The sequence below is a fragment of the Tachyglossus aculeatus genome, chromosome 21, assembly GCF_015852505.1.
Source record: "Tachyglossus aculeatus isolate mTacAcu1 chromosome 21, mTacAcu1.pri, whole genome shotgun sequence".
Classification (NCBI taxonomy): Eukaryota; Metazoa; Chordata; class Mammalia; order Monotremata; family Tachyglossidae; genus Tachyglossus; species Tachyglossus aculeatus.
In genome coordinates this window covers 11,280,837-11,302,890 of record NC_052086.1, presented here as the reverse complement: position 1 = coordinate 11,302,890, position 22,054 = coordinate 11,280,837, and the positions used below count along the sequence as shown (strand labels likewise).

Sequence of the window (22,054 nt, the reverse complement as noted above, 5' to 3'; positions counted from 1 at the left end):
GCACTCTTCTACAGGAGGAAGAGGAGGGAAGAGGAAGAAAGGGGTGGTGTGTCGAGGCCTTGGTGCTGCAGTAAGGTGGTTTCCAACTGAGAGCTTTGCCTCCTCCAGGAGGCCTTCCCAGACTGAGCCCCCTCCTTCCCCTCCCCACAGCACCTGTATATATGTTTGTACATATTTATTACCCTATTTTATTTGTACATGTTTATTCTATTTATTTTATTGTGTTACTATGTTCCGTTTTGTTGTCTGTCTTCCCCTTCTAGACTGTGAGCCCACTGTTGGGTAGGGACCGTCTCAATAGAGAAGCAGCGTTGCTCAGTGGAAAGAGCCCGGGCTTTGGAGTCCGAGGTCCTGGGTTCAAATCCCACCTCTGCCACTCGTCAGCTGTGTGACTTTGGGGGAGTCACTTCACTTCTCTGGGCCTCAGTGACCTCATCTGTAAAATGGGGATTAAGACTGTGAGCCCCCTGTGGGACAACCTGATCACCTTGTAACTTCCCCAGCGCTTAGAACAGTGCTTTGCACAGATTAAGCGCTTCATAAATGCCATTATAAAAAAAATAAATAAAATAAATAATATGACTCCGACTTGGGCTTCCCAAGGGCTTAGTCCAGTGCTCTGCGCACAGTAAGCGCTCAATAAATACGATCGATTGATTGATCGATTGAATGAATGAAAGTGAGGGCCATAAACGCTGAGGTGACAGGGCCGGAGGCCTCTCCCGGCATGCTCCGCGGCGCTCGGCGGCCCACCCGCCCACGCCCCGGCATGCTTCGCGGCCCTTGCGCAACTCTCCCGGCATGCTCCGCGGCCCCCCTACCCTCCCCAACCCCGCCCCTCCCCGAACTCCCCCGGCATGCTCTGCGGCGGCCCGAGGCCCCGCCCCTTGCGCAACTCTCCCGGCATGCTCCGCGGCCCCCCCAGAACTCCCCCGGCATGCTCCGCGGCGGCCCGAGGCCCCTCCCCTTGCGCAACTCTCCCGGCATGCTCCGCGGCGGCCAGCGGCCCCTCCCCTTGCACCATTCATTCATTCATTCATTCATTCAATCGTATTTCAATCAATCACTCAATCAATCGTATTTATTGAGCGCTTACTGTGTGCGGAGCACTGTACTAAGCGCTTGGGAAGTCCAAGTTGACAACATATAGAGACAGTCCCTACCCAACAGTGGGCTCACAGTCTAGAAGGGGGAGACCGAGCACAAAGCCAACCATGGCCAACCCAGGCCTTGACTGTCTTCCCCTGCCCCTGCCTCCCTGGCCCTGACCGTCTGCCCCTGCCCCTGCCTCCCTGGCCTTGACCGTCTTCCCCTGCCCCTGCCGCCCTGGCCCTGACCGTCTTTCCCCTGCCTCTGCCTCCCTGGCCCTCACCGTCTGCCCCTGCCTCCCTGGCCCTGAACGTCTGCCCCTGCCCCTGCCTCCCTGGCCTTGACTGTATTCCCCTGCCCCTGCCACCCTGGCCCTGACCGTCTGCCCCTGCCCCTCTGCCTCCCTGGCCTTGACCATCTTCCCCTGCCCCGGCCTCCCTGGCCCTGACCGTCTGCCCCTGCCTCCCTGGCCCTGACCGTCTGCCCCTGCCTCTCTGGCCCTGACAGTCTGCCCCTGTTCCTCTGCCTCCCTGGCCCTGACCGTCTGCCCCTGCCTCTCTGGCCCTGACAGTCTGCCCCTGTCCCTCTGCCTCCCTGGCCCTGACCGTCTGCCTCTGCCTCTCTGCCCCCTTGGCCCTGATCATCTGCCCCTGCCCCTCTGCCGCCCTGGCCCTGACCGTCTTCCCCTGCCCCTGCCTCCCTGGCCCTGACAGTCTGCCCCAGTCCCTCAGCCCCCCTGGCCCTAACCGCCTACCTCTGCCGCTGCCTCCCTGGCCCTGACCGTCTGCCCCTGCCTCTGCCTCCCTGGCCCTGACCGTCTGCCCCTGCCTCTGACCCTCTTCTCCTGCCTCCCTGGCCCTGACCGTCTGCCGCTGCCCCTGCCTCCCTGGCCCTGACCGTCTGCCCGTGCCCCTCTGCCTCCCTGGCCCTGACCGTCTGCCCTTGCCTGCCTGGCCCTGACTGTCTGCCCCTGCCTCCCTGGCCCTGACCGTCTGCCTCTGCCTCCCTGGCCCTGACCGTCTGCCCCTGCCTCTGCCTCCCTGGCCCTGACCGTCTGCCCGTGCCCCTCTGCCACCCTGGCCTTGGCCATCTGCTCCTGCCTCCCTGGCCCTGACCGTCTGCTGCTGCCTCTGCCTCCCTGGGCCTGACCTTCTGCCCCTGACGCTCTGCCGCCCTGGCCCTGACCGTCTGCCCCTGCCTCCCTGGACCTGACCGTCTGCCCCTGCCTCTGCCTCCCTGGCCCTGACCGTCTGCCCGTGCCCCTCTGCCACCCTGGCCTTGGCCATCTGCTCCTGCCTCCCTGGCCCTGACCGTCTGCTGCTGCCTCTGCCTCCCTGGGCCTGACCTTCTGCCCCTGACGCTCTGCCGCCCTGGCCCTGACCGTCTGCCCCTGCCTCCCTGGACCTGACCGTCTGCCCCTGCCCCTGCCTCCCTGGCCCTGACCATCTGCCCCTGACCCTCTGCCGCCCTGCCCCTCTGCCGCCCTACCCCTGCCTCCCTGGCCCTGACCGTCTGCCCCTGCCTCCCTGGCCCTAACCATCTACCCATCTTACCCCCATCTTACCTCCTTCCCCTCCCCACAGCACCTGTATATATGTATATATGTTTGTACATATTTATTACTCTATTTATTTATTTATTTATTTTACTTGTACATATCTATTCCATTTATTTTATTTTGTTTGTATGTTTGGTTTTGTTCTCTGTCTCCCCCTTTTAGACTGTGAGCCCACTGCTGGGTAGGGACTGTCTCTATATGTTGCCAATTTGTACTCCCCAAGCGCTTAGTCCAGTGCTCTGCACACAGTAAGCGCTCAATAAATACGACTGATGATGATGATGGTAACAAAATAAAATAGAATAGATATGTACGAGTAAAATACATAAAGTATTTATTGAGCGCTTACTGTGGGCAAAGCACTGGACTAAGCGCTTGGGAAGCACCGTGGCTCAGTGGAAAGAGCCCGGGCTTTGGAGTCAGAGGTCAGGGGTTCAAATAAAATAATAATAATGATGGCATTTATTAAGCGCTTATTATGTGCAAAGCACTGTTCTAAGCGCTGAGGAGGTTACAAGGTGGTCAGGTTGTCCCACGGGGGGCTCACAGTCTTAATCCCCATTTTCCAGATGAGGTAACTGAGGCACAGAGAAGTTACATGACTTGCCCAGTCACACTGCTGACAATAGGCAGAACCGGGATTTGAACCCATGACCTCTGACCCCAAAGCCCGTGCTCTTTTCCACTTAGCCACGCTTCTTCTCTGCGTGACTTCGGGCAAGTGTGTGACTTGTGAGCTGTGTGACTTGTGACTTCTCAGCTGTGTGACTTTGGGCAAGTCACTTCTCTGGGCCTCAGTTACCTCAGTTACCGTATTTATTAAGCACTTACGACGTGCAAAGCACTGTTCTAAGTGCTGGGGAGTTTACAAGGTGATCAGGTTGTCCCACGGCGGGCTTACGGTCTTAATCCCCATTTTACAGATGAGGGAACTGAGGCCCAGAGAAGTGAAGTGACTTGCTCAAAGTCACACGGCTGACAAGTGGCGGAGCCGGGATTTGAACCGATGACCTCTGACTCCAAAGCCCGGGCTCTTTCCACTGGGCCACGCTGCTTCCCCTAACTTCCCAAACGCTTAGTACAGTGCTCTGCACACAGTAAGCGCTCAATAAATACGATTGAATGAATTCATCAAGGGCCCGGGAGATCACAACATGGGCCAGAGACACTTTCCCTTGCCACAGGGAGAGCCGGGGGCAGAGACACAGACACAGTGACGGGGTCTGAAGGACACAGGGACAGTGGCACCATGAACCACACAGGGTCACAGACACGGCCAGGCAGGGACCCGGTGACAGAGATGAGGCAGGAAGGGTATGAGAGGAGTGGGGACAGCACTTTTTCAGCCCTCTCTGGGCCTTCCTTTCCTTGTCCCCGTCCCCCATCTGACTCAGTTGCACAGTCAGCCCCGAAGCTGAGGAGGCCAGTCACCCTGAGCTGGTCACGTTGAGGAGTCAGTAAAGCTTCCCTGTTGATTGCGGGGGGGAGAGAAGGCCGGCCAACCTCCGGGCTGTGGATCCCTAAGCCGCTTTCAGACGGTTCCGGGGTGCCCTCATTAAGCCAGAAGAGGAGGAGGAGATGTGGAGGTGTCAGGCTCCCATCCGGGCCTGCCCATGTTAGTTCAGTGGCCACGCCTGGCCAAGCCCCAGACAGCAATTAGCCCAGGAGTCGCCTCTCCCCACTGGGGCCCGGGAACAATTCAGATCAGATGGGGCCTCTGAGCCGCAGAGACTAATGAAGTCTATTCTGCCTCCCGCCTTCCTCCATCCAACAGGGACATATCAGATGCTCTGGGCTACGGGAGCCTCAAACAGCAAGGCCGGATCCCCACGGATGCTACGGTTTTCCGGGAGGGCTCGAGTTGACCTCCGGGGGGGTCGCCCGTCCCCTGTCCAGGCACGGCGGCTCTACTCTGACCGGGCGGCCCGTTAGCTATCACGTCACAGACCTTCGCGCTCCCCACCTTCAAAGCCTTACTGAAGGCACACCTCCTCCAAGAGGCCTTCCCCGAATAATCCCTCATCTTCCCTCAGCAATGCCCCTGCACAAATACCACCATTATCACTGAAACGCTTGATATTCCAAATCCACCTTCAGCCCCCAGCACTTACGACCACAGCTGTCATTTTTTTTCCAGGTCTGTCTCCCCCTCTAGACAGTAAGCTCTTTTTTGACAGTATTTGTTGAGCGCTTAATACGTGCCAGGCGCTGTACTAAGCCCTGGGGCAGAGACAAGTTCAAAAGGCTGGACCCAATCACCGTCCCACGTGGGGCTCACCGTCTCGAGCCCCGTTTTACAGATGAGGTAACAGATGAGGTAACTGAGGCCCAGGGAAGTGAAGTGACTAGCCCAAGGTCACAGAGTAGACAAGTGGCGGAGCCGGGATTAGAATCCCGATCCTCCTGCTTCCAGGCTTGGGCTCTTTCCACCAGGCAACGTGCTTCCACGTGGATAAGGAACATGCCTTCCTGCTTGGATATACTGTCTTCTCCCAAGAGTTCGGTACAGTGCTCTGAACACAGTAAGCGCTCAAAAAATATAATTGATTAGCTAGGGCCACTGGGGTCTTTTACTTCCCATACAGATCACGGGATTTGACAGGACCAAGGGGCAGTAAAAGGGGTTTTACAAGTCCCTGCTTTGAGCCCAATAAAGATGATTATGGCCCTCATTAAGCGCTTATTAAGCCCTGGGCTACAGTGTGGGGTAGCCACCAGAGGGTCAGGCCTGTTTCGGGCCCCTGCCCCACATGGGACTCTCAGTCTAAGAAGCAGGGAGAAGCAGGTAACAGAGATGAGAAAACTGAAGCCCTGAGAAATCAGGTGCCATAAGATAATAATAATAATGATGATGGTACTTGTTAAGTGCTTACTATGTGCTGGGGTAATAATAATAATAATAATAATAATAATGGTATTTGTTAAGCACTATGTGCAAAGCAGGGGAGGTTACAAGGTGATCAGATTGTCCCACAGGGGGCTCACAGTTTTAATCCCCATTTTACAGATGAGGTCACTGAGGCACAGAGAAGTGACCTGCCCAAAGTCACACAGCTGACAGTTGGCGGAGCCGGGATTTAAACCCGTGACCTCTGACTCCAAAGCCCGGGCTCTTTCCACTGCGCCACGCTGACACAAGGCAGTTAGATTGTCCCATGCAGGGCACACAGGCTTAATCCCCATTTTACAAATGAGGCCACTGAGGCACAGAGAAGTTAAGTGACTTGCCCAAAGTCACACGGCTGATAAGGGCCGGGATTAGAACCCACGGCCTCTGACTCCCAAGTCCGTGCTCTTTCCACTCAGACACGCTGCTTCTCAGATCACCCAGTGGACCAACGGCACGGCAGGGATCAGAATGCAGATCTCCCCGTTTTCGGCTCCTTCCATCAGGCCACCCTGCCTCCCGCACTGACCAGGATGGAGGAAAGGAGGGAGGGCCCCAATAATAATAATAATAATAATAATAATAATAATAATAATGATAATAATAATAATAATAATAATAACACCTATTATGATATTTGTTAAGCGCTACGTGCCCGGCGCAGTTCTAAGCGCTGGGGTGGATTCATATCAGGTCGTCAGGTTGTCCCACCTGGGGCTCACAGTCTTCATCCCCATTTCACAGATGAGGGAATTGAGGCACACAGAAATGAAGTGACTTGCCAAGGTGACACAGAAAGTGGAGAAGCGGGGATTAGAAGCCATGTACATCCTCTACGATACAAGCCGGGGCTCTTTCCTCTAAGACACGCTGGGATCCCCCCGCATCCAGAGCCTCTCCCTCGAAAGGCAAAATAATAATAATAATGATGGCATTTATTAAGCGCCTACTATGTGCAAAGCACTGTTCTAAAATCCGAGCCCGGGGGTATTTCCGGGCTCTGGGTGGGCACGCACGCTCGCCCTGCTGACTGAGTCCCGCGGGAGACGGCCGAGGGCGGGAAGCTCAGCTCCGACGGGCTCCGGGTGGTCCAGCTGCTTCCCGAGATTCCCCCTTCCATCCCTCAGGCTGGGCCTCCGGCCTGTCCTGGCCGTTTATTCATTCATTCAATCGTATTTATTGAGCGTTTACTGTGTGCAAAGCGCTGCTTTCAGCGCTTCCCCCTGTTCCTGAGCAACAGCCCGGTTCCGGAGAGAAGCTCTCTAACGAGGGGGTCCCCCATCCCCTGCCCACTTCCTCTAGACTGGAAGCTTGTTGTGGGAGGGAACGTGTCTACCGACTCTGCTACTGGGAACTCTCCCAAGCGCTCAGTACCGTGCTCTGCAACCTGGTGAGCGCTCAATAAGTAGCACTGACTGAGCGATGCCTGGCGGCGCGTTCCCCTTTGCATCTGTTGGGCGGGGGCCTCTGCAGACAGGCCGCCGGGCTGCCCGCCCTCCCCGCCTGGCACGGGGATGGTTCCGCTCATTGCCCGGGGGGCTCTCCCAAAGGGTCCACATGCGGCTGGGGACTGAGGCACTCAAAAAGCACCACAAATCAATCAATGGTATTTACTGAGCGTCTACTATGTGCAGGGCACTGCTCTAAACGCTTGGGAGAGGACGATCCAACAGAATGGGCAGACTTGTTCCTTGCCCATAATAATAATAATAACAACGGTGGTATCTGTTAAGTGCTTACTTTGTGCAGGGCACTGTACTAAGCGCTGATGAGCAGACACCCTAGGGAAGGAGATGGACATTACTATGTTTTGTTTTCTGTCTCCCCCTTCAAGACTACGAGCCCATTGTTGGGTAGGGATCATCTCTTTATGTTGCCAACTTGGACTTCCCAAGTGCTTGGTACAGTGCTCTGCACACAGTAAGTGCTCAATAAATACGATTGAATGAATGAATGAATGAATGAATGAAAGGGCCGCCCTTGACCCCCATGCAAGGGGAGAGGAGACATATGCTCTGTCCAGTGGTGCAAACTCTGGCATCACAAACAGTGTGAGTGTGTGTGTGTGTGTGGAGGGGAGGCTTGCTAAGAAAGGCTGCAGGCCCTGGCCAACTTGACTGGGCTCTCCAATCGCTCAGTACAGCACTCCACACACACTAGATGCCTAATGAGGCATTCAATTGTTCTCTAAATATTCCTTGCGAGTTTAAAGCAAACCAAACAGAACACACAGCTAATGAGCCCACTTGCCCCTCTAAAGACAGTCGTATCACGATTACAGACAATGACAATAATAATGGTATTTGTTAAGCGCTTACTATGTGCAAAGCACTGTTCTAATCACTCCAGGGCTTGCGGGGAGAGGAGAGAGAAGCAGCATGGCTCAGCGGAAAGAGCCCGGGCTTTGGAGTCAGGGGTCATGGGTTCAAATCCCTGCTCCGCCAACTGTCAGCTGTGTGACTTTGGGCGAGTCCCTTCGCTTCTCTGGGCCTCAGTTACCTCACCTGTAAAAATGGGGGTTAAAATTGTGTGAGTCCCCCGTGGGACAACCTGATCACCCTGTAATCAATCAATCAATCGTATTTACTGAGCGCTTACTGTGTGCAGAGCACTGGACTAAGCGCTTGGGAGTTACAAGTTGGCAACATCTAGAGACAGTCCCTACCCAACAGTGGGCTCACAGTCTAAAAGGGGGAGACGGAGAACAAAACCAAACATACTAACAAAATAAAATAAATAGAACAGTAACCTCCTGAGCACTTAGAACAGTGCTTGGCACATGGTAAGAGCTTAACAAATACCAACATTATCATTATTATTATGTATTGATCGCTGACTGGGTGCAGAGCACCGCACTGAGCGGTCGGGAGAGGCCGATGCAACAGCGTGGGTTGGCACGGTCCCTGCCAAGGCGGAGCTTGGGGTCTGGAGAAGAGGGAGGAGGAGCGGTTTTCGGTGGAACAAGTGTGCACAGATCTGGGCCTGGTCCTATAAAACCCTAAACCAGTTAGACCGGTGGGAAAGCTCCAGGGGAGGCGTTTCATCAAGTGTCCAACTTCAAACGCTCCACCTGGGCTCTGGATTTAGACTCAATCAATCAATCAATCGTATTTATTGAGCGCTTACTGTGTGCGGAGCACTGGACTAAGCGCTTGGGAAGTCCAAGTTGGCAACATCTAGAGACGGTCCCTACCCAACGGTGGGCTCACAGTCTAAAAGGGGGAGACAGAGAACAAAACCAAACTAACAAAATAAAATAAATATGTACAAACATATATACATATATACAGGATATACATAGATACCCTGATGTGTTCCCTCATCTGGAAAATGGGGATTAAGACTGTGAGCCCAACGTGGGACAACCTGATCACCTTGTATCTCCCCAGCGCTTAGAACAGTGTTTTGCACCTAGTAAGTGCTTAACAAATACTATCATTATTATTATTATGTGTAGCTGTCCGCCGTCCGGAGGGGGAAGGGGGCGAGGACCCCCTCCGCGGGCACGGCTGGGATAAGCGCTTACTATGTGCAAAGCACTGTTCTAAGCACCGGGGCAAGTCTCTTTACTTCTCTGGGCCTCAGTTCCTTCACCTGTAAGACGGGGTTTGTTTTTTTGATGGCATTTCTTAAGCGCTTACTATATGCCAAGCACCGTTCTAAGCGCTGAGGAGGTTCCAAGGTGATCAGGTTGTCCCACGGGGGGCTCACAGTCTTCATCCCCATTTTCCAGATGAGGGGACTGAGGCCCAGAGAAGTGAAGCGACTTGCCCAAAGTCACCCAGCTGGCAACTGGCGGGGCCGGGATTTGAACCCATGACCTCTGACTCCAAAGCCCGGGCTCTTTCCACTGAGCCACGCTGCTTCCATGGTTCCCCCTCCTCCTCTCCTCCACCATTCGGTGCTGGAGGCCTGAGGGGGCTTCTCCCCCTTCTAGACCAGGAGCCCGTTGTTGGGTAGGGACCGACTCTATATGTTGCCAACCTGTACTTCCCAAGTGCTTAGTACAGTGCTCTGCACATACTAAGCGCTTAATAAATACAATTGAAGGAATGAATGATAGGGACTGAGGGGCCTGAGGGGGCTTCTCCCCCTTCTAGACCGGGAGCCCGCTGTTGGGTAGGGACCGTCTCTATTTGCTGCCGATTTGTACTCCCCAAGCGCTTAGTACAGTGCTCTGCAGACAGTAAGCGCTCAATAAATACAACTGAATGAATGAATGAATGAATGAATGAAAGGGGGTGAGAGGCCTGAGGAGCTGAGAGGGCTTCTCCCCTTTCTAAACTGTGAGCCTGTTGTTGGGTAGGGACCGTCTCTATATGTTGCTGATTTGTACTTCCCAAGCGCTTAGTCCAGTGCTCTGCACACAGTAGGTGCTCAATAAATACGATTGAATGAACAAATACCAGAATTATTATTATTATTAATTTCGGGCACCTTTCACACGTCTTTAATTTTGTTATGGTATTTTTTAAGCATTTTTTTTAATGGTATCTGTTAAGTGCTTACTCTGTGCCAGGCATGTTCTAAGCACTGGGGTACAAACAAGGTAATCAGGTCAGACAGCGCCCATGTCCCACAAGGGGCCCACAGTCTTAATCCCCATTTTACAGGTGAGATAACTGAGGCACAGAGATGTTAAAGTGGCCTGCCCAAGGCCACGCAGCAGAGAAGCAGCGTGGCTCAGTGGAAAGAGCCCGGGCTTTGGAGTCAGAGGTCATGGGTTCAAATCCCAGCTCTGCCAATTGTCAGCTGTGTGACTTTGGGCAAGTCACTTCACTTCTTTGGGCCTCAGTTCCCTCATCTGTAAAATGGAGATTAAGGCTGTGAGCCCCCTGTGGGACAACCTGATCACCCTGTAACCTCCCCAGCACTTAGAACAGTGCTGTGCACATAGTAAGTGCTTAATAAATGCCATCATTATTATTATTATTATTCTCTGTGCCCCGGTTACCTCATCTGGAAAATAGGGATGAAGACTGTGAGCCCCTCGTGGGACAACCTGATCACCTTGTATCCTCCCCAGCGCTTAGAACAGTGCTTTGCACATAGTAATAAATGCCATAAAAAAAAAGTGCAGAGTTGGGATTAGTTTCCCAGCTCCTTCTGACTCCTAAGGCCATGCTCTATCCACTGGTCCTCTCTGCTTCTTGTCATTTTTTTTCCAATCACTCAATCAATCGTATTTATTGAGCGCTTACTGTGTGCAGAGCACTGTACTAAGCGCTTGGGAAGTCCAAGTTGCCAACATATAGAGACGGTCCCTACCCAACAGTGGGCTCACAGTCTAGAAGGGGGAGACAGAGAACAAAACCAAACATATTAACAAAATAAAATAAATAGAATAGATATGTACAAGTAAAATAGAGTAATAATAAATAGAGTAATAATAAATGGAGTAATAATAGAGTAATAATAGAGTAATATTTTTAATAGCATTTATTAAGCGCTTACTATGTGCAAAGCACTAAGTACTGAATACGCCTCCTGAGCCCTTGGGCATATACGTATTACCCACTGAACAGTCCGTTACTTATTCCAATTACTCAGGTTTGTCAAATAGCTATTAGGTCCACCTCCCCGGCTGGAGTGCTTAGCGCAGAGTACCGTGCTTGGCAGAGAGTAAGCACTTACTCGCTCACATCTAACCCGACAAAGAAGGGATCACACACAGAGTCATCGGAATAGATCCGGGTACCTGTATATATGTTTGTACGTATTTATTCCTCTATTTTATTTGTACATATTTATTGTATTTATTTTATTTTGTTAATGTGTTTTGTTTTGTTCTCTGTCTCCCCCCTTCTAGACTGTGAACCCACTGCTGGGTAGGGACCGTCTCTACATGTTGCCAAGTTGTACTTCCCAAGCGCTTAGTACAGTGCTCTGCATACAGTAAGCGCTCAATAAATACGATTGAATGAATGAAGGAATGAATGAATGAACGGTAGTGGAGACTTTGGGGTTTCTGGGGTGGCTTGGGGGGGCCTTGGTGACATCTGTATATGCTGGGAGGAGAAGAGAGAGGATGAGGACTGTGCTGAAAACCCAACTCATAAAAGAAAAAGGGTCATGAGATTGTCTGTGGTCTAACGGTCAGCAATCCGACTGCCTAATCAATCAATCAATCAATCAATCGCATTTATTGAGTGCTTACTGTGTGCAGAGCACTGTACTAAGCGCTTGGGAAGTACAAGCTGGCAACATACATTAACATAGTCTTAACATATATACATGAAGACTGTGAGCCCCACATGGGACAACGTGATTACCTTAGCACCTAGAACGGTGCTTGGCACAGAGTAACAAATGCCGTCATTATTTATTATAATTATTAAGAGCCTATCATGTGCCAAGTACTCGTAAGCGCTGGGGTAGAAACAGGTTTGTCAGGTCAATCAGTCGTATTTATTGAGCGCTTACTGTGTGCAGGGCACTGTACTAAGCGCTTGGGAAGTACAAGTACAGAGAAGCAGCGTGGCTCAGTGGAAAGAGCCCGGGCTTTGGAGTCAAGAGGTCGTGGGTTCAAATCCCGGCTCCTCCACTTGTCAGCTGTGTGACCTTGGGCCAGTCGCTTCACTTCTCTGGGCCTCAGTTCCCTCATCTGTAAAACGGGGATGAAGACTGTGAGCCCCACGTGGGACAACCTGATTACCTTGTATCTCCCCCAGCGCTTAGAACAGTGCATTGCACAGAGTAAGCACTTAACAAATACCAACATTATTATTATTATTACAAGCTGGCAACATATAGAGACGGTCCCTACCCAACAGCGGGCTCACAGTCTAGAAGGGGGAGACAGAGAACAGAACCAAACATACTCACACAATAAAATAAATAGAATAGATAGGTACAGGTAAAATAAATAAATAAATAGAGTAATAAATAAGGACAAACATATATACAGGTGCTGTGGGGAAGGGAAGGAGGTAAGATGGGGGGGATGGAGAGGGGGGAGAGGGAGGAATCATCACCGTCCCCTGCTCCGACCCAGGTCCCTAACGAAGCTAACCCTGACGGCTAAATCCAGAGCGGGTCTGGGCCCAAGCCGGGGGTGGGCGTCGGAAATGGGCCCGGGCACACAGCCGCTGGGTGCGGGGGTTTCGCACCTGTGTGGGGGCTACTGGGACTTCAGGGACTAAAAGAATTGCCCCAGCATCCCTCCCCGGGGGCAATCAATCAATCAATCGTATTTATTGAGCGCTTACTGTGCGCAGAGCACTGTACCAAGCGCTTGGGAAGTCCAAGTTGGCAACATATAGAAACGGTCCCTACCCAACAGTGGGCTCAGGTGGCTCAAACATCGCCACGGTCCTAGCCACCACTTCAAGCCTCCTCGCCCCACCCCATCCGGCCCACAAGGGTGGGGCGTGTAAGATGGACAAAGCTAAATGGTGTAGTGGATAGAGCCCGGGCTCGGGAGCCAGAAGGTGGTGGGTTCTAATCCCAGCTTCGCCACTTGTCTGCTGTGCGACCTTGGGCAAGTCGCTTCGCTGGGCCTCAGTCACCTCATCTGGAAAATGGGGATTGAGACTGTGAGCCCCACGAGGGACGGGGGCTGCGTCCAATCTGAGAACCTTCTATCTACCCCGGCGGTTAAAGCAGTGCTTGACACATAGCGAGCGCTCACCAAATACCATAATTATTATAATAGCAGTGTGCGCCTGCTGGGGGCCAAGCACCGTACTAAGTGATGGGGCAGATGAGGGATTCAGCAGCGTAGCTCAGTGGAAAGAGCACGGGCTTTGGAGTCAGAGGTCGTGGGTTCAAATCCCAGGTCGGCCAAGTGTCAGCTGTGTGACTTTGGGCAAGTCACTGCACTTCTCTGGGCCTCAGTGACCTCATCTGGAAAATGGGGATTAAGACTGTGAGCCCCCCGTGGGGCAACCTGATCACCTTGTAACCTCCCCAGCACTTAGAACGGTGCTTTGCACGTAGTAAGCGCTTAATACATGCCATTATTATTATTATTATTATTATTCAGCTTGGGCCCAGCCCCATTCGCCAGTTTGGGGGTCTTTTGGACCTTGGTGGGACTTTTGAGATGGGGGAGCCGGTTGCTGGGTCAATTTTTGGGGGTGGGGTCAGAGTGGAAGCTCCTCGCGGGCCCGGAAACGGTCTCCAGGGTCAGAAGGGTGGTCAGAAGACCCTCCACGAGCAGCCCTCCCCCCATCGCCAGGAGGCCATGGGTTCTGGCCGACGGGGCCGGGCCCTCGGAAACCTTTCGGGAAGGCCAGGCTCCCTGTGAGACACACACTCGGGGGAAGGGGAGAAGGGACCGTCCCCCACCCCTCTCCTCCCCCCAACCCCACGGCAGCTGGACCATCTCCAAGGACCTTGAGGTTTGCACAAGATCCTTCACTCCTCGGCCCAGGGCGCCGTAGGAAGTGTGGCAATTTGTTGCCGATGCGGACGACGGCTTCTGGCCATCGCACCTCCTCCAATCCATTCCACATCTCCCCGAACGGCCACTCCCCTGCTGCGGAGGGGGGCGACCAGGGACCCTTCTGTACATCGAGGGCCCCCCGCACCCGTACTCAAAGACAACCTCACCTACCCGCTTCTCCTTCTCCCTCTTATCTGCCAATTCCCCTCCGTGCCTTTCTGCGTCCCTAGACCGCAAGCTCCTCGAGGACAGGGGTCACGACTCCCGTTGCGAGCGCTTGGCACAGCACCCCGCAGGACGGCAAAGCTCCTGGCGGGCAACCATCACGTCTAATGACTCTACTGTCCTCCTCCAGGACTTGGTTCAGTGCTCAGCACAGAGTAGGCGCTAAATGAATATCATCGAAGGGTCGACTAACACGTTTCACCTGATTTGGTCACCTCCACCACGGCCCCGTGGGCAGGCCCAACCCGCTCCTGGTCTCGACAGCTCAAACCTCGCGGCTTCTCTCCCCGGGACAAGAAAAAGGGCAAAGGCTGAGGAATTTAGAGATAGATGTCCCTCACCCCCCGGCCCCTGCCTTCCGAGGGGTTTCCTCCGGGTCAGGCGGCTGCCCGGGGGAAGCCTGCTGCTGTCACCCCTTAAAAAAAAATGTGATATTTGTTCAGCACTTACTATGTGCCAGGCACTGGCTTAGAGACGAGGAAATGGGAATTAGGTGGAACAGGGACGGTGCCCAACCTGATTAGCTAGTGTCTTACCCCGGTGCTTAGAACAGTGTCTGGCACACAGCAAGTGCTTAACAAAAGCCAATAAAGAAAAGAAATCAGTTCCCACAGGGGGCTCACAGTTTGAAGGAGGAGGAAGGGCAGGCTTTGAATCCCCATTTAGCAGATGAGATGCCCGAGGCCCAGAGAAGTGAAGTGACTTGCCCACGGTCACACTGCAGACAAGTGGCAGAGCCGGGATTAGAACCCGGGTCCGCTGAGTCCTAGGCCCGGGCTTACGGAATCCATTTCAGGAAGCGGGAAGCTCTGCCCCGCCCCGCCCTGTCCCAATCCGGCTGGCCCAACAGGGTGGACGTGCCGGGAATGCCAGAGCGTCCACTTCTCTGCTCCCGGCAGGGGCGGCACTCTGCTGGGTGCCCAGTGCTTAGGACAGAGACGGCGCTCAATAAATATCACTAAATGATTGGCTGACTGTTACAGTTTGAGGAAGCACAAACGCAGCAGCCCCGGCTCCCGAGGCGTTCCCTCTCGGATGGATGAGGGATGCTTTGGGGGTGATTCCGCAAGGAGTGAACGCCAAAAGAGTCCGTGCCAGAGGAAGCAGGACATGAGAAGGTATAGGGACGGAGTCACCCAAAGAGTGGGCCTGGAAAGTGTCAGATGAGGTCCAAGTGCCGGTCTTAGAGACCCCGAAAAAGATGCCCGGGCTGGGGAGCCGTAACTCGGCTTCTAAACCAAGTGTTCTTTGTCTAATTAGGGAGACTCACGGCCCTCTGCGTCCGGGAGGACCTACCCAGCCCAGGGTCTGATACCGGTTAGGCCGGGTTCCCTTGGATTAATTACAAGGATGAAAATGCCTTAATGGAAAGGGAAGCCACTGAGTCACCCCGGGCCTGGGCTAGCCGCCCGTTCAAAGCGAAGCCAATGGGAGAGCCATTTTCTTTCAGGAAGCGGGCCCCCGGGGACGCCTACACGCTCCCCATTCTCTCACGCGCTACCATCTGGATGGAGTCGATTCCAGCTGATAGCCAGATCGACGCTCTCTCCCCGCCCCCCAGGCCGTGGTCTTGGTGGGCCACGGCCGGGGCAGATCGGACCCCCACAGGGACCCGGTCGTTATCAGTTCCTCCCTGCTCGCACCTTCCCGGCCTCCTTCCTTCTCCCTCTCGGAGCCGGGTAGCCCAGGGGCAACCAGACCCACGCAGACCCGCTGGGCCGGACCGGGCCCGAGTTCCTGCCCCGGCGGTCTCGCCGAACCAGGACATGGTGGGGCCTAACGAGACCCCAGAAAAGGCCCCAGCCGGGCCACAGGGCGAGCGGTCAAACGCCACACGTCAGACCGTCCTCTAAAGTGCCGGCCGGGTTCTCGGGCCGATATCGTTCTTCAGGGCGGGTGGGGGCGGCTCTCGCTCGGAGTCCCGACTGCGCAGGGCTCCGCTTTAACTCCCACCAGGAGACGGGGGAGAAAAGGCTTCCCCGGTTCCACATTTGCAGTTCGAGCCCGGAAACTCTAGCGTGGGCCGGCCGGGCCCAGTCCCCGTTATCGAGCCCGATTCCGGCCGGGCGACTCACGCTCCCCGTCCCCCAGGGCCCCCGGCCCAGCGGCTCTAGATGGACGCCACCCTCGCGGGGGTCCGAAGGGAGCGCAAAACGGGGGCCAGGTACCCGTCTGGTTCCGGGACCGCCCGCTCCCGACCAGAGGCACGGCCTCCTGACCCCCGCCGGACCGGCGGCCAGCACCGAAGACCACCTCTGCCGATCCCACAAACCGCCGACACGGAGAGGGTTAAAGAAAAAGCGCCCCACAAAAGGCCAGGGGTCAAAACCTCGGCCACGATCGGCACCGCTCGGAGTGGAATTCCCGGGGCCCGCCGAATGGGGATCCTTACCATTGCTGTAGGCGTAAGGGGATTCGGACGCGCCGTCCTGAAGGCTCTCCAGGATCTCGCCCTTGCCCACGTCGCTGTCTCCCACCAGCAGGAACTTGAGTAGGTAATCGTAGCTCTTCACGGGGCTGCCCTGGGTCCCCATTCTCCCTCTCATCAGCGAGGCGGCAGGAGCCGCATGCTAGGCCCGCGCGAAGGCCGGTCGCCGTCCGCGGAGGAGGAGGAGGGCTCGGTGGCCTTCAACGGGGGAGGCGGTGCTGGCGGACGGCGGCTGGAGGACGGCCGAAGGGACTCAGACTCTCTCCAGAGGAACTCCGTACCCCGGCCGGTCTTCTGACATCGATCTCGCCGGTGTCCGATCGATACGACGGCGGCGGCGCGGAGGAGGATGACGACGGCCACGCCCGGCGAGAACCTGACGGACGGAAGACGTCGGTTGAGAGTCGCGACCCGGAGCGGGGCGCTTAGCTCTGGGCCGCGGGAATCTGGGGGGATTCACGTAGGATGAGGTCTCTCTTTGTGACCCTTCCCGAGGCTCGGAGATGGGGGTGGGGGGCAAGGGAGAACAAACGCTGTGTTTGGAGTGGAGGCTTTTACTTCATCTTCGATCGGTCTCTGACGGGGCGGACCCCCGCCCTCCCCTGGGACCCTCTCCCCCCCCCCCCCCAAAAAAAAATACACACACACACACACACACACACACACACACACACACACACACACACACACACACACAGCCTATGCCTGGCCCCTCTCAGGATGAGCACGGTGGGTAGGGGCAGGACTTGGTTCATTCATTCAATCGAACTGATTGATTGCTTACTGTGTGCAGAGCACTGTGCTAAGCGCTCGGGAAGTCCAAGTTGGCAACACACAGAGACGGTCCCTACCCAACAACGGGCTCACCGTCTAGAAGAAGTCCCCCCACGCTAAACTAACCGTTCTGGACGGAAGCCCCAGACAGGCTGCTGCTAATTCCTGAAACTCCCCCAGACTAGGCTGACGCTTCTCTGAGATTTTTTTTGGAGGGGTGGGGGGAGAAGGGGGAAAAAAAAATCAAAGGGGTAAGAACCGGGACGTAAGGGCCTCGATCAATAGCAACTAATTGACATTCATACCCATCTCCCGGCAGCTGGGCTCTCCTCGGCCTCTCATTGTTCCTGTCCAGCCCATCCCTTCTCTCTCCCCCTGCCCCCCGATAATGCAGTCCGGGCTTGGGGGGGTCTCACGGCGGGGGGCTCTGGGGAAGCCAAGGTCCCGGGGAGCCACACGGGCGGGCCACGGGAGGGAACGGGGGCTTGGAGGGGTAGATTTGGGGGTGGGGGGCGAGAAGGGCAGGGGAAAGAGGGGGTCCCCTTGGGGCTGGGGGAGCTGGGGGAGGAAGAGGGGTGGGGATTTCCTGGGAAGGGGCAGCGGTGGAGGACGGTTGAGGGGGGCAAGATACCTGAAGAAGGTGACTCCTGCGGGGTGGATGCCCCTGGGAGGGGGTGCTGGGGTAGGGGAGAAAGAAGGGGGGATTGATGTCGCCGGGCGGGGGTGGGTGGGCGTCTCCTGGAAGGGGAGGGAGAGGATGGACCACCGCGTGGGAGGGGGTAGACGCCCCCGGGGAGGGGGTGCTGGGGTGGGGTGGGGGGTCTCCTGGGGAGGTATTCATTCAAGACTGTGAGCCTGCTGTTGGGTAGGGACCGTCGCTATATGTTGCCGCCTTGTACTTCCCACGCGCTCCTGCACGCAGTAAGCGCTCAATAGATCCGATGGAATGAATGAGTGAATGTATTTATTGAGCGCTTATTGTGTACAGGGCACTGGGCTAAGCGCTTGGGAAAGTAGAAAGCGGCAACAGATGGAGGTAGGGAGGGGAGAGGGCAGAGAGGGGGTAGATAATAGTAATAATGATGACATTTGTTAGGCGCTTACTACGTGCGAAGCAGTGTGGATGCCCCGTGGGAGGGGTGCTGGGGGGGAGGGGATGAGCCCCCCCGGGGGGGGGAGAGGGGGTGGGTGTCTCCTGGGGGGAGGGGGCAGGAGAGGACGGGAGGGGGTGGAAGCAGCAGGGCTCGGGAGTCAGAGGTCGTGGGTTCTAATCCTGCCTCCGCCACTTGTCAGCTGGGGGACTTTGGGCAAGCCACTTCTCCGGGCCTCAGTTCCCTCATCTGTCAAATGGGGATGAAGACTGTGAGCCCCACGGGGGACAACCTGATCACCTTGTATCTACCTCAGCGCTCAGAACGGTGCTTGGCACATAGTAAGCGCCCAACAAATACCATTATTATTATTCTCCTGATCACCTTGTATCCCCCCACAGCGCTTAGAACAGTGCTTGGTACATAGTAAGCACTTAACAAATACCATTATTATTATTATCCTCTGTGCCTCAGTTCCCTCATCTGTAAAATGGGGATGAAGACTGTGAGCCCCACGTGGGACCGCCTGATCACCTCGTAACCTCCCCAGCGCATAGAATAGTGCTTGGCACACAGTAAGCGCTTAACAAATGCCGTCTTCATTATTATTATCTGGAAAATGGGGATGGGGACTGTGAGCCCCAGGCGGGGGCAACCTGATCACCCTGTAACCTCCTCAGTGCTTAGAACAGTGCTTGGCACATAGTAAGCGCTTAACAAATGCCGCCTTTATTATTATTATCTGTAAAATGGGGATGAAGACTGTGAGCCCCCCGCGGGGGCAACCTGATCACCTTGTAACCTCCCCAGTGCTTAGAACAGTGCTTGGCACATAGTAAGTGCTTAACAAGTACCATCATTATTATTATTATTATCTGTAAAATGGGGGTGAAGACTGTGAACCCCACGGGGGCCCGCCTGCCCACCTTGTAATTACCACAGCGCTTAGAACAGTGCTTGGCACAGAGTAAGCGCTTAAACATCATCATTATTATTCTTATTATTCTTCTCTGGGCCTCAGTTCCCTCATCTGTCAAATGGGGATGAAGACTGTGGGCCCCACGGGGGACAACCTGATCGCCTTGTAGTTACCACAGCGCTTAGAACAGTGCTTGGCACAGAGTAAGCGCTTAAACACCATCATTATTATTCTTATTATTATTCTCGAGGGCCTCTGTTCCCTCATCTGTAAAATGGGGATGAACACTGTGAGCCCCACGGGGGACAACCTGATCACCTTGTAGTTACCACAGCGCTTAGAACAGTGTTTGGCACAGAGTAAGCGCTTAAACACCATCATTATTATCCTTATTATTATTCTCATTATTATTCTCCAGGCCTCAGTTCCCTCATCTGTCAAATGGGGATGAAGACTGTGAGCCCCACGGGGGCCCGCCTGTTGGCCTTGTAGTTACCACGGCGCTTAGAACAGTGCTTGGCACAGAGTAAGCGCTTAAACACCATCATTACTATTCTTATTATTATTATCCGGGCCTCAGTTCCCTCATCTGTCAAATGGGGATGAAGACTGTGAGCCCCACGGAGGCCCGCCTGTTGGCCTTATAATTACCACAGCGCTTAGAACAGTGCTTGGCACAGAGTAAGCGCTTAAACACCATCATTACTATTCTTCTTCTCCGGGCCTCAGTTCCCTCATCTGTCAAATGAGAATGAAGACTGTGGGCCCCACAGGGGACAACCTGATCGCCTTGTAGTTACCACAGCGCTCAGAACAGTGCTTAGCACAGAGTACGCGCTTAAACACCATCATTACTATTCTTATTCTTCTTCTCCGGGCCTCAGTTCCCTCATCTGTCAAATGGGGATGAAGACTGTGGGCCCCACGGGGGACAACCTGATCGCCTTGTAGTTACCACAGCGCTTAAAACAGGGCTTGGCACAGGGTAAGCGCTTAAGCACCATCATTATTATTCTTCTTATTATTCTCCAGGCCTCAGTTCCCTCATCTGTCAAATGGGGATGAAGACTGTAAGCCCCACAGGGGCCCGCCTGTTGGCCTTGTAATTACCACGGCGCTTAGTACAGTGCTTGGCACAGAGTAAGCGCTTAAACACCATCAATACTATTCTTATTATTCTTCTCCGGGCCTCAGTTCCCTCATCTGTCAAACGGGGATGAAGACTGTGAGCCCCACGGGGGCCCGCCTGTTGGCCTTGTAGTTACCACGGCGCTTAGAACAGTGCTTGGCACAGAGTAAGCGCTTAAACACCATCAATACTATTCTTATTATTCTTCTCCGGGCCTCAGTTCCCTCATCTGTCAAATGGGGATGAAGACTGTGAGCCCCACGAGGGCCCACCTGTTCGCCTTGTAATTACCACAGCGCTTAGAACAGTGCTTGACACATAGCAAGCGCTTAAACACCATCATTACTATTCTTATTCTTCTTCTCCGGGCCTCAGTTCCCTCATCTGTCAAATGGGGATGAAGACTGTGGGCCCCACGGGGGACAACCTGATCGCCTTGTAGTTACCACGGCGCTAAGAACAGAGTTTGGCACAGAGTAAGCGCTTAAATACCATCATTATTATCCTTATTATTATTCTCATTATTATTCTCCAGGCCTCAGTTCCCTCATCTGTCAAATGAGGATGAAGACTGTGAGCCCCACGGGGGCCCGCCTGTTGGCCTTGTAATTACCACAGCGCTTAGAGCAGTGCTTGGCACAGAGTAAGCGCTTAAACACCATCATTACTATTCTTATTATTCTTCTCCGGGCCTCAGTTCCCTCATCTGTCAAATGGGGATGAAGACTGTGGGCCCCTCGGGGGACAACCTGATGGCCTTGTAGTTACCACAGCGCTTAGAACAGCGCTTGGCACAGGGTAAGCGCTTAACTGATTGCTATTATTATTATTATTATAATGATGATGATAAGGATGGCATTTGTGAAGCGCTTACCCTGTGCCAAGCACTGTGGAAAGCCCTTGGGAGGGGGGACTCACCTGAGCTTCTTCCTCCTCCTCCTCCGCGAAGCCCTCCAGGCCGCAACCCCGGGCGGGCGACTGAGGCGACTGAGGCGACGACGGAGCAGCGCGCGCGCCCGCCCCTTCCCGTCAAGGCCGACGTCCGCCACGCGCACGCGCACGCACGCACGCACGCGCCCCTTCCCCCCTCGCCATTGGCCGCCCGCCGCGCGTCAATCAAAGCCCCCCTACGTCACTCAGGCCCCACCCCCTCCTGGAAACAGACCAATCGGAAGCCCGGCCGCCCGCCCCCTCATTCATTCAATCAATCGTATTTATTGAGCGCTTACTGTGTGCAGAGCACTGGACTAACTACTCAATCAATCGTATTTATTGAGCGCTTACTGTGTGCAGAGCACTGTACTACGCGCTTGGGAAGTCCAATAAACACGATTGATGATGATGATGAGGTCACTGGGAGGAAAAAAAGGATAAAAATGATCTTTAATCAATCAATACATGGCATTTATTCATTCACTCATTCAATCGCATTTGATGAGCGCTTACTGCGTGCAGAGCACTGTGCTAAGCGCTTGGGAAGCACAAGTTGGCAACGTATAGAGACGTGCTCACAGCCTAGAAGGGGGAAACAGACATCGGACGAAGCATTTGGAATAGTACAATGCGAC

General features: G+C 54.4%; 1 protein-coding gene across 1 annotated transcript in view; it reads right to left on the bottom strand.

Moving 5' to 3' along the window:
• Positions 1-21,500, bottom strand: part of RAB40C (RAB40C, member RAS oncogene family) — a 29,767-nt gene extending 8,267 nt beyond the window's left edge. The window contains 2 exon segments of the mRNA XM_038763132.1: positions 16,538-16,949; positions 21,405-21,500. Of these exon segments, the coding sequence (XP_038619060.1) occupies positions 16,538-16,691 (154 nt within the window). The 5' untranslated portion in view covers positions 16,692-16,949; positions 21,405-21,500.
• Positions 21,501-22,054: the final 554 nt, after the last annotated feature.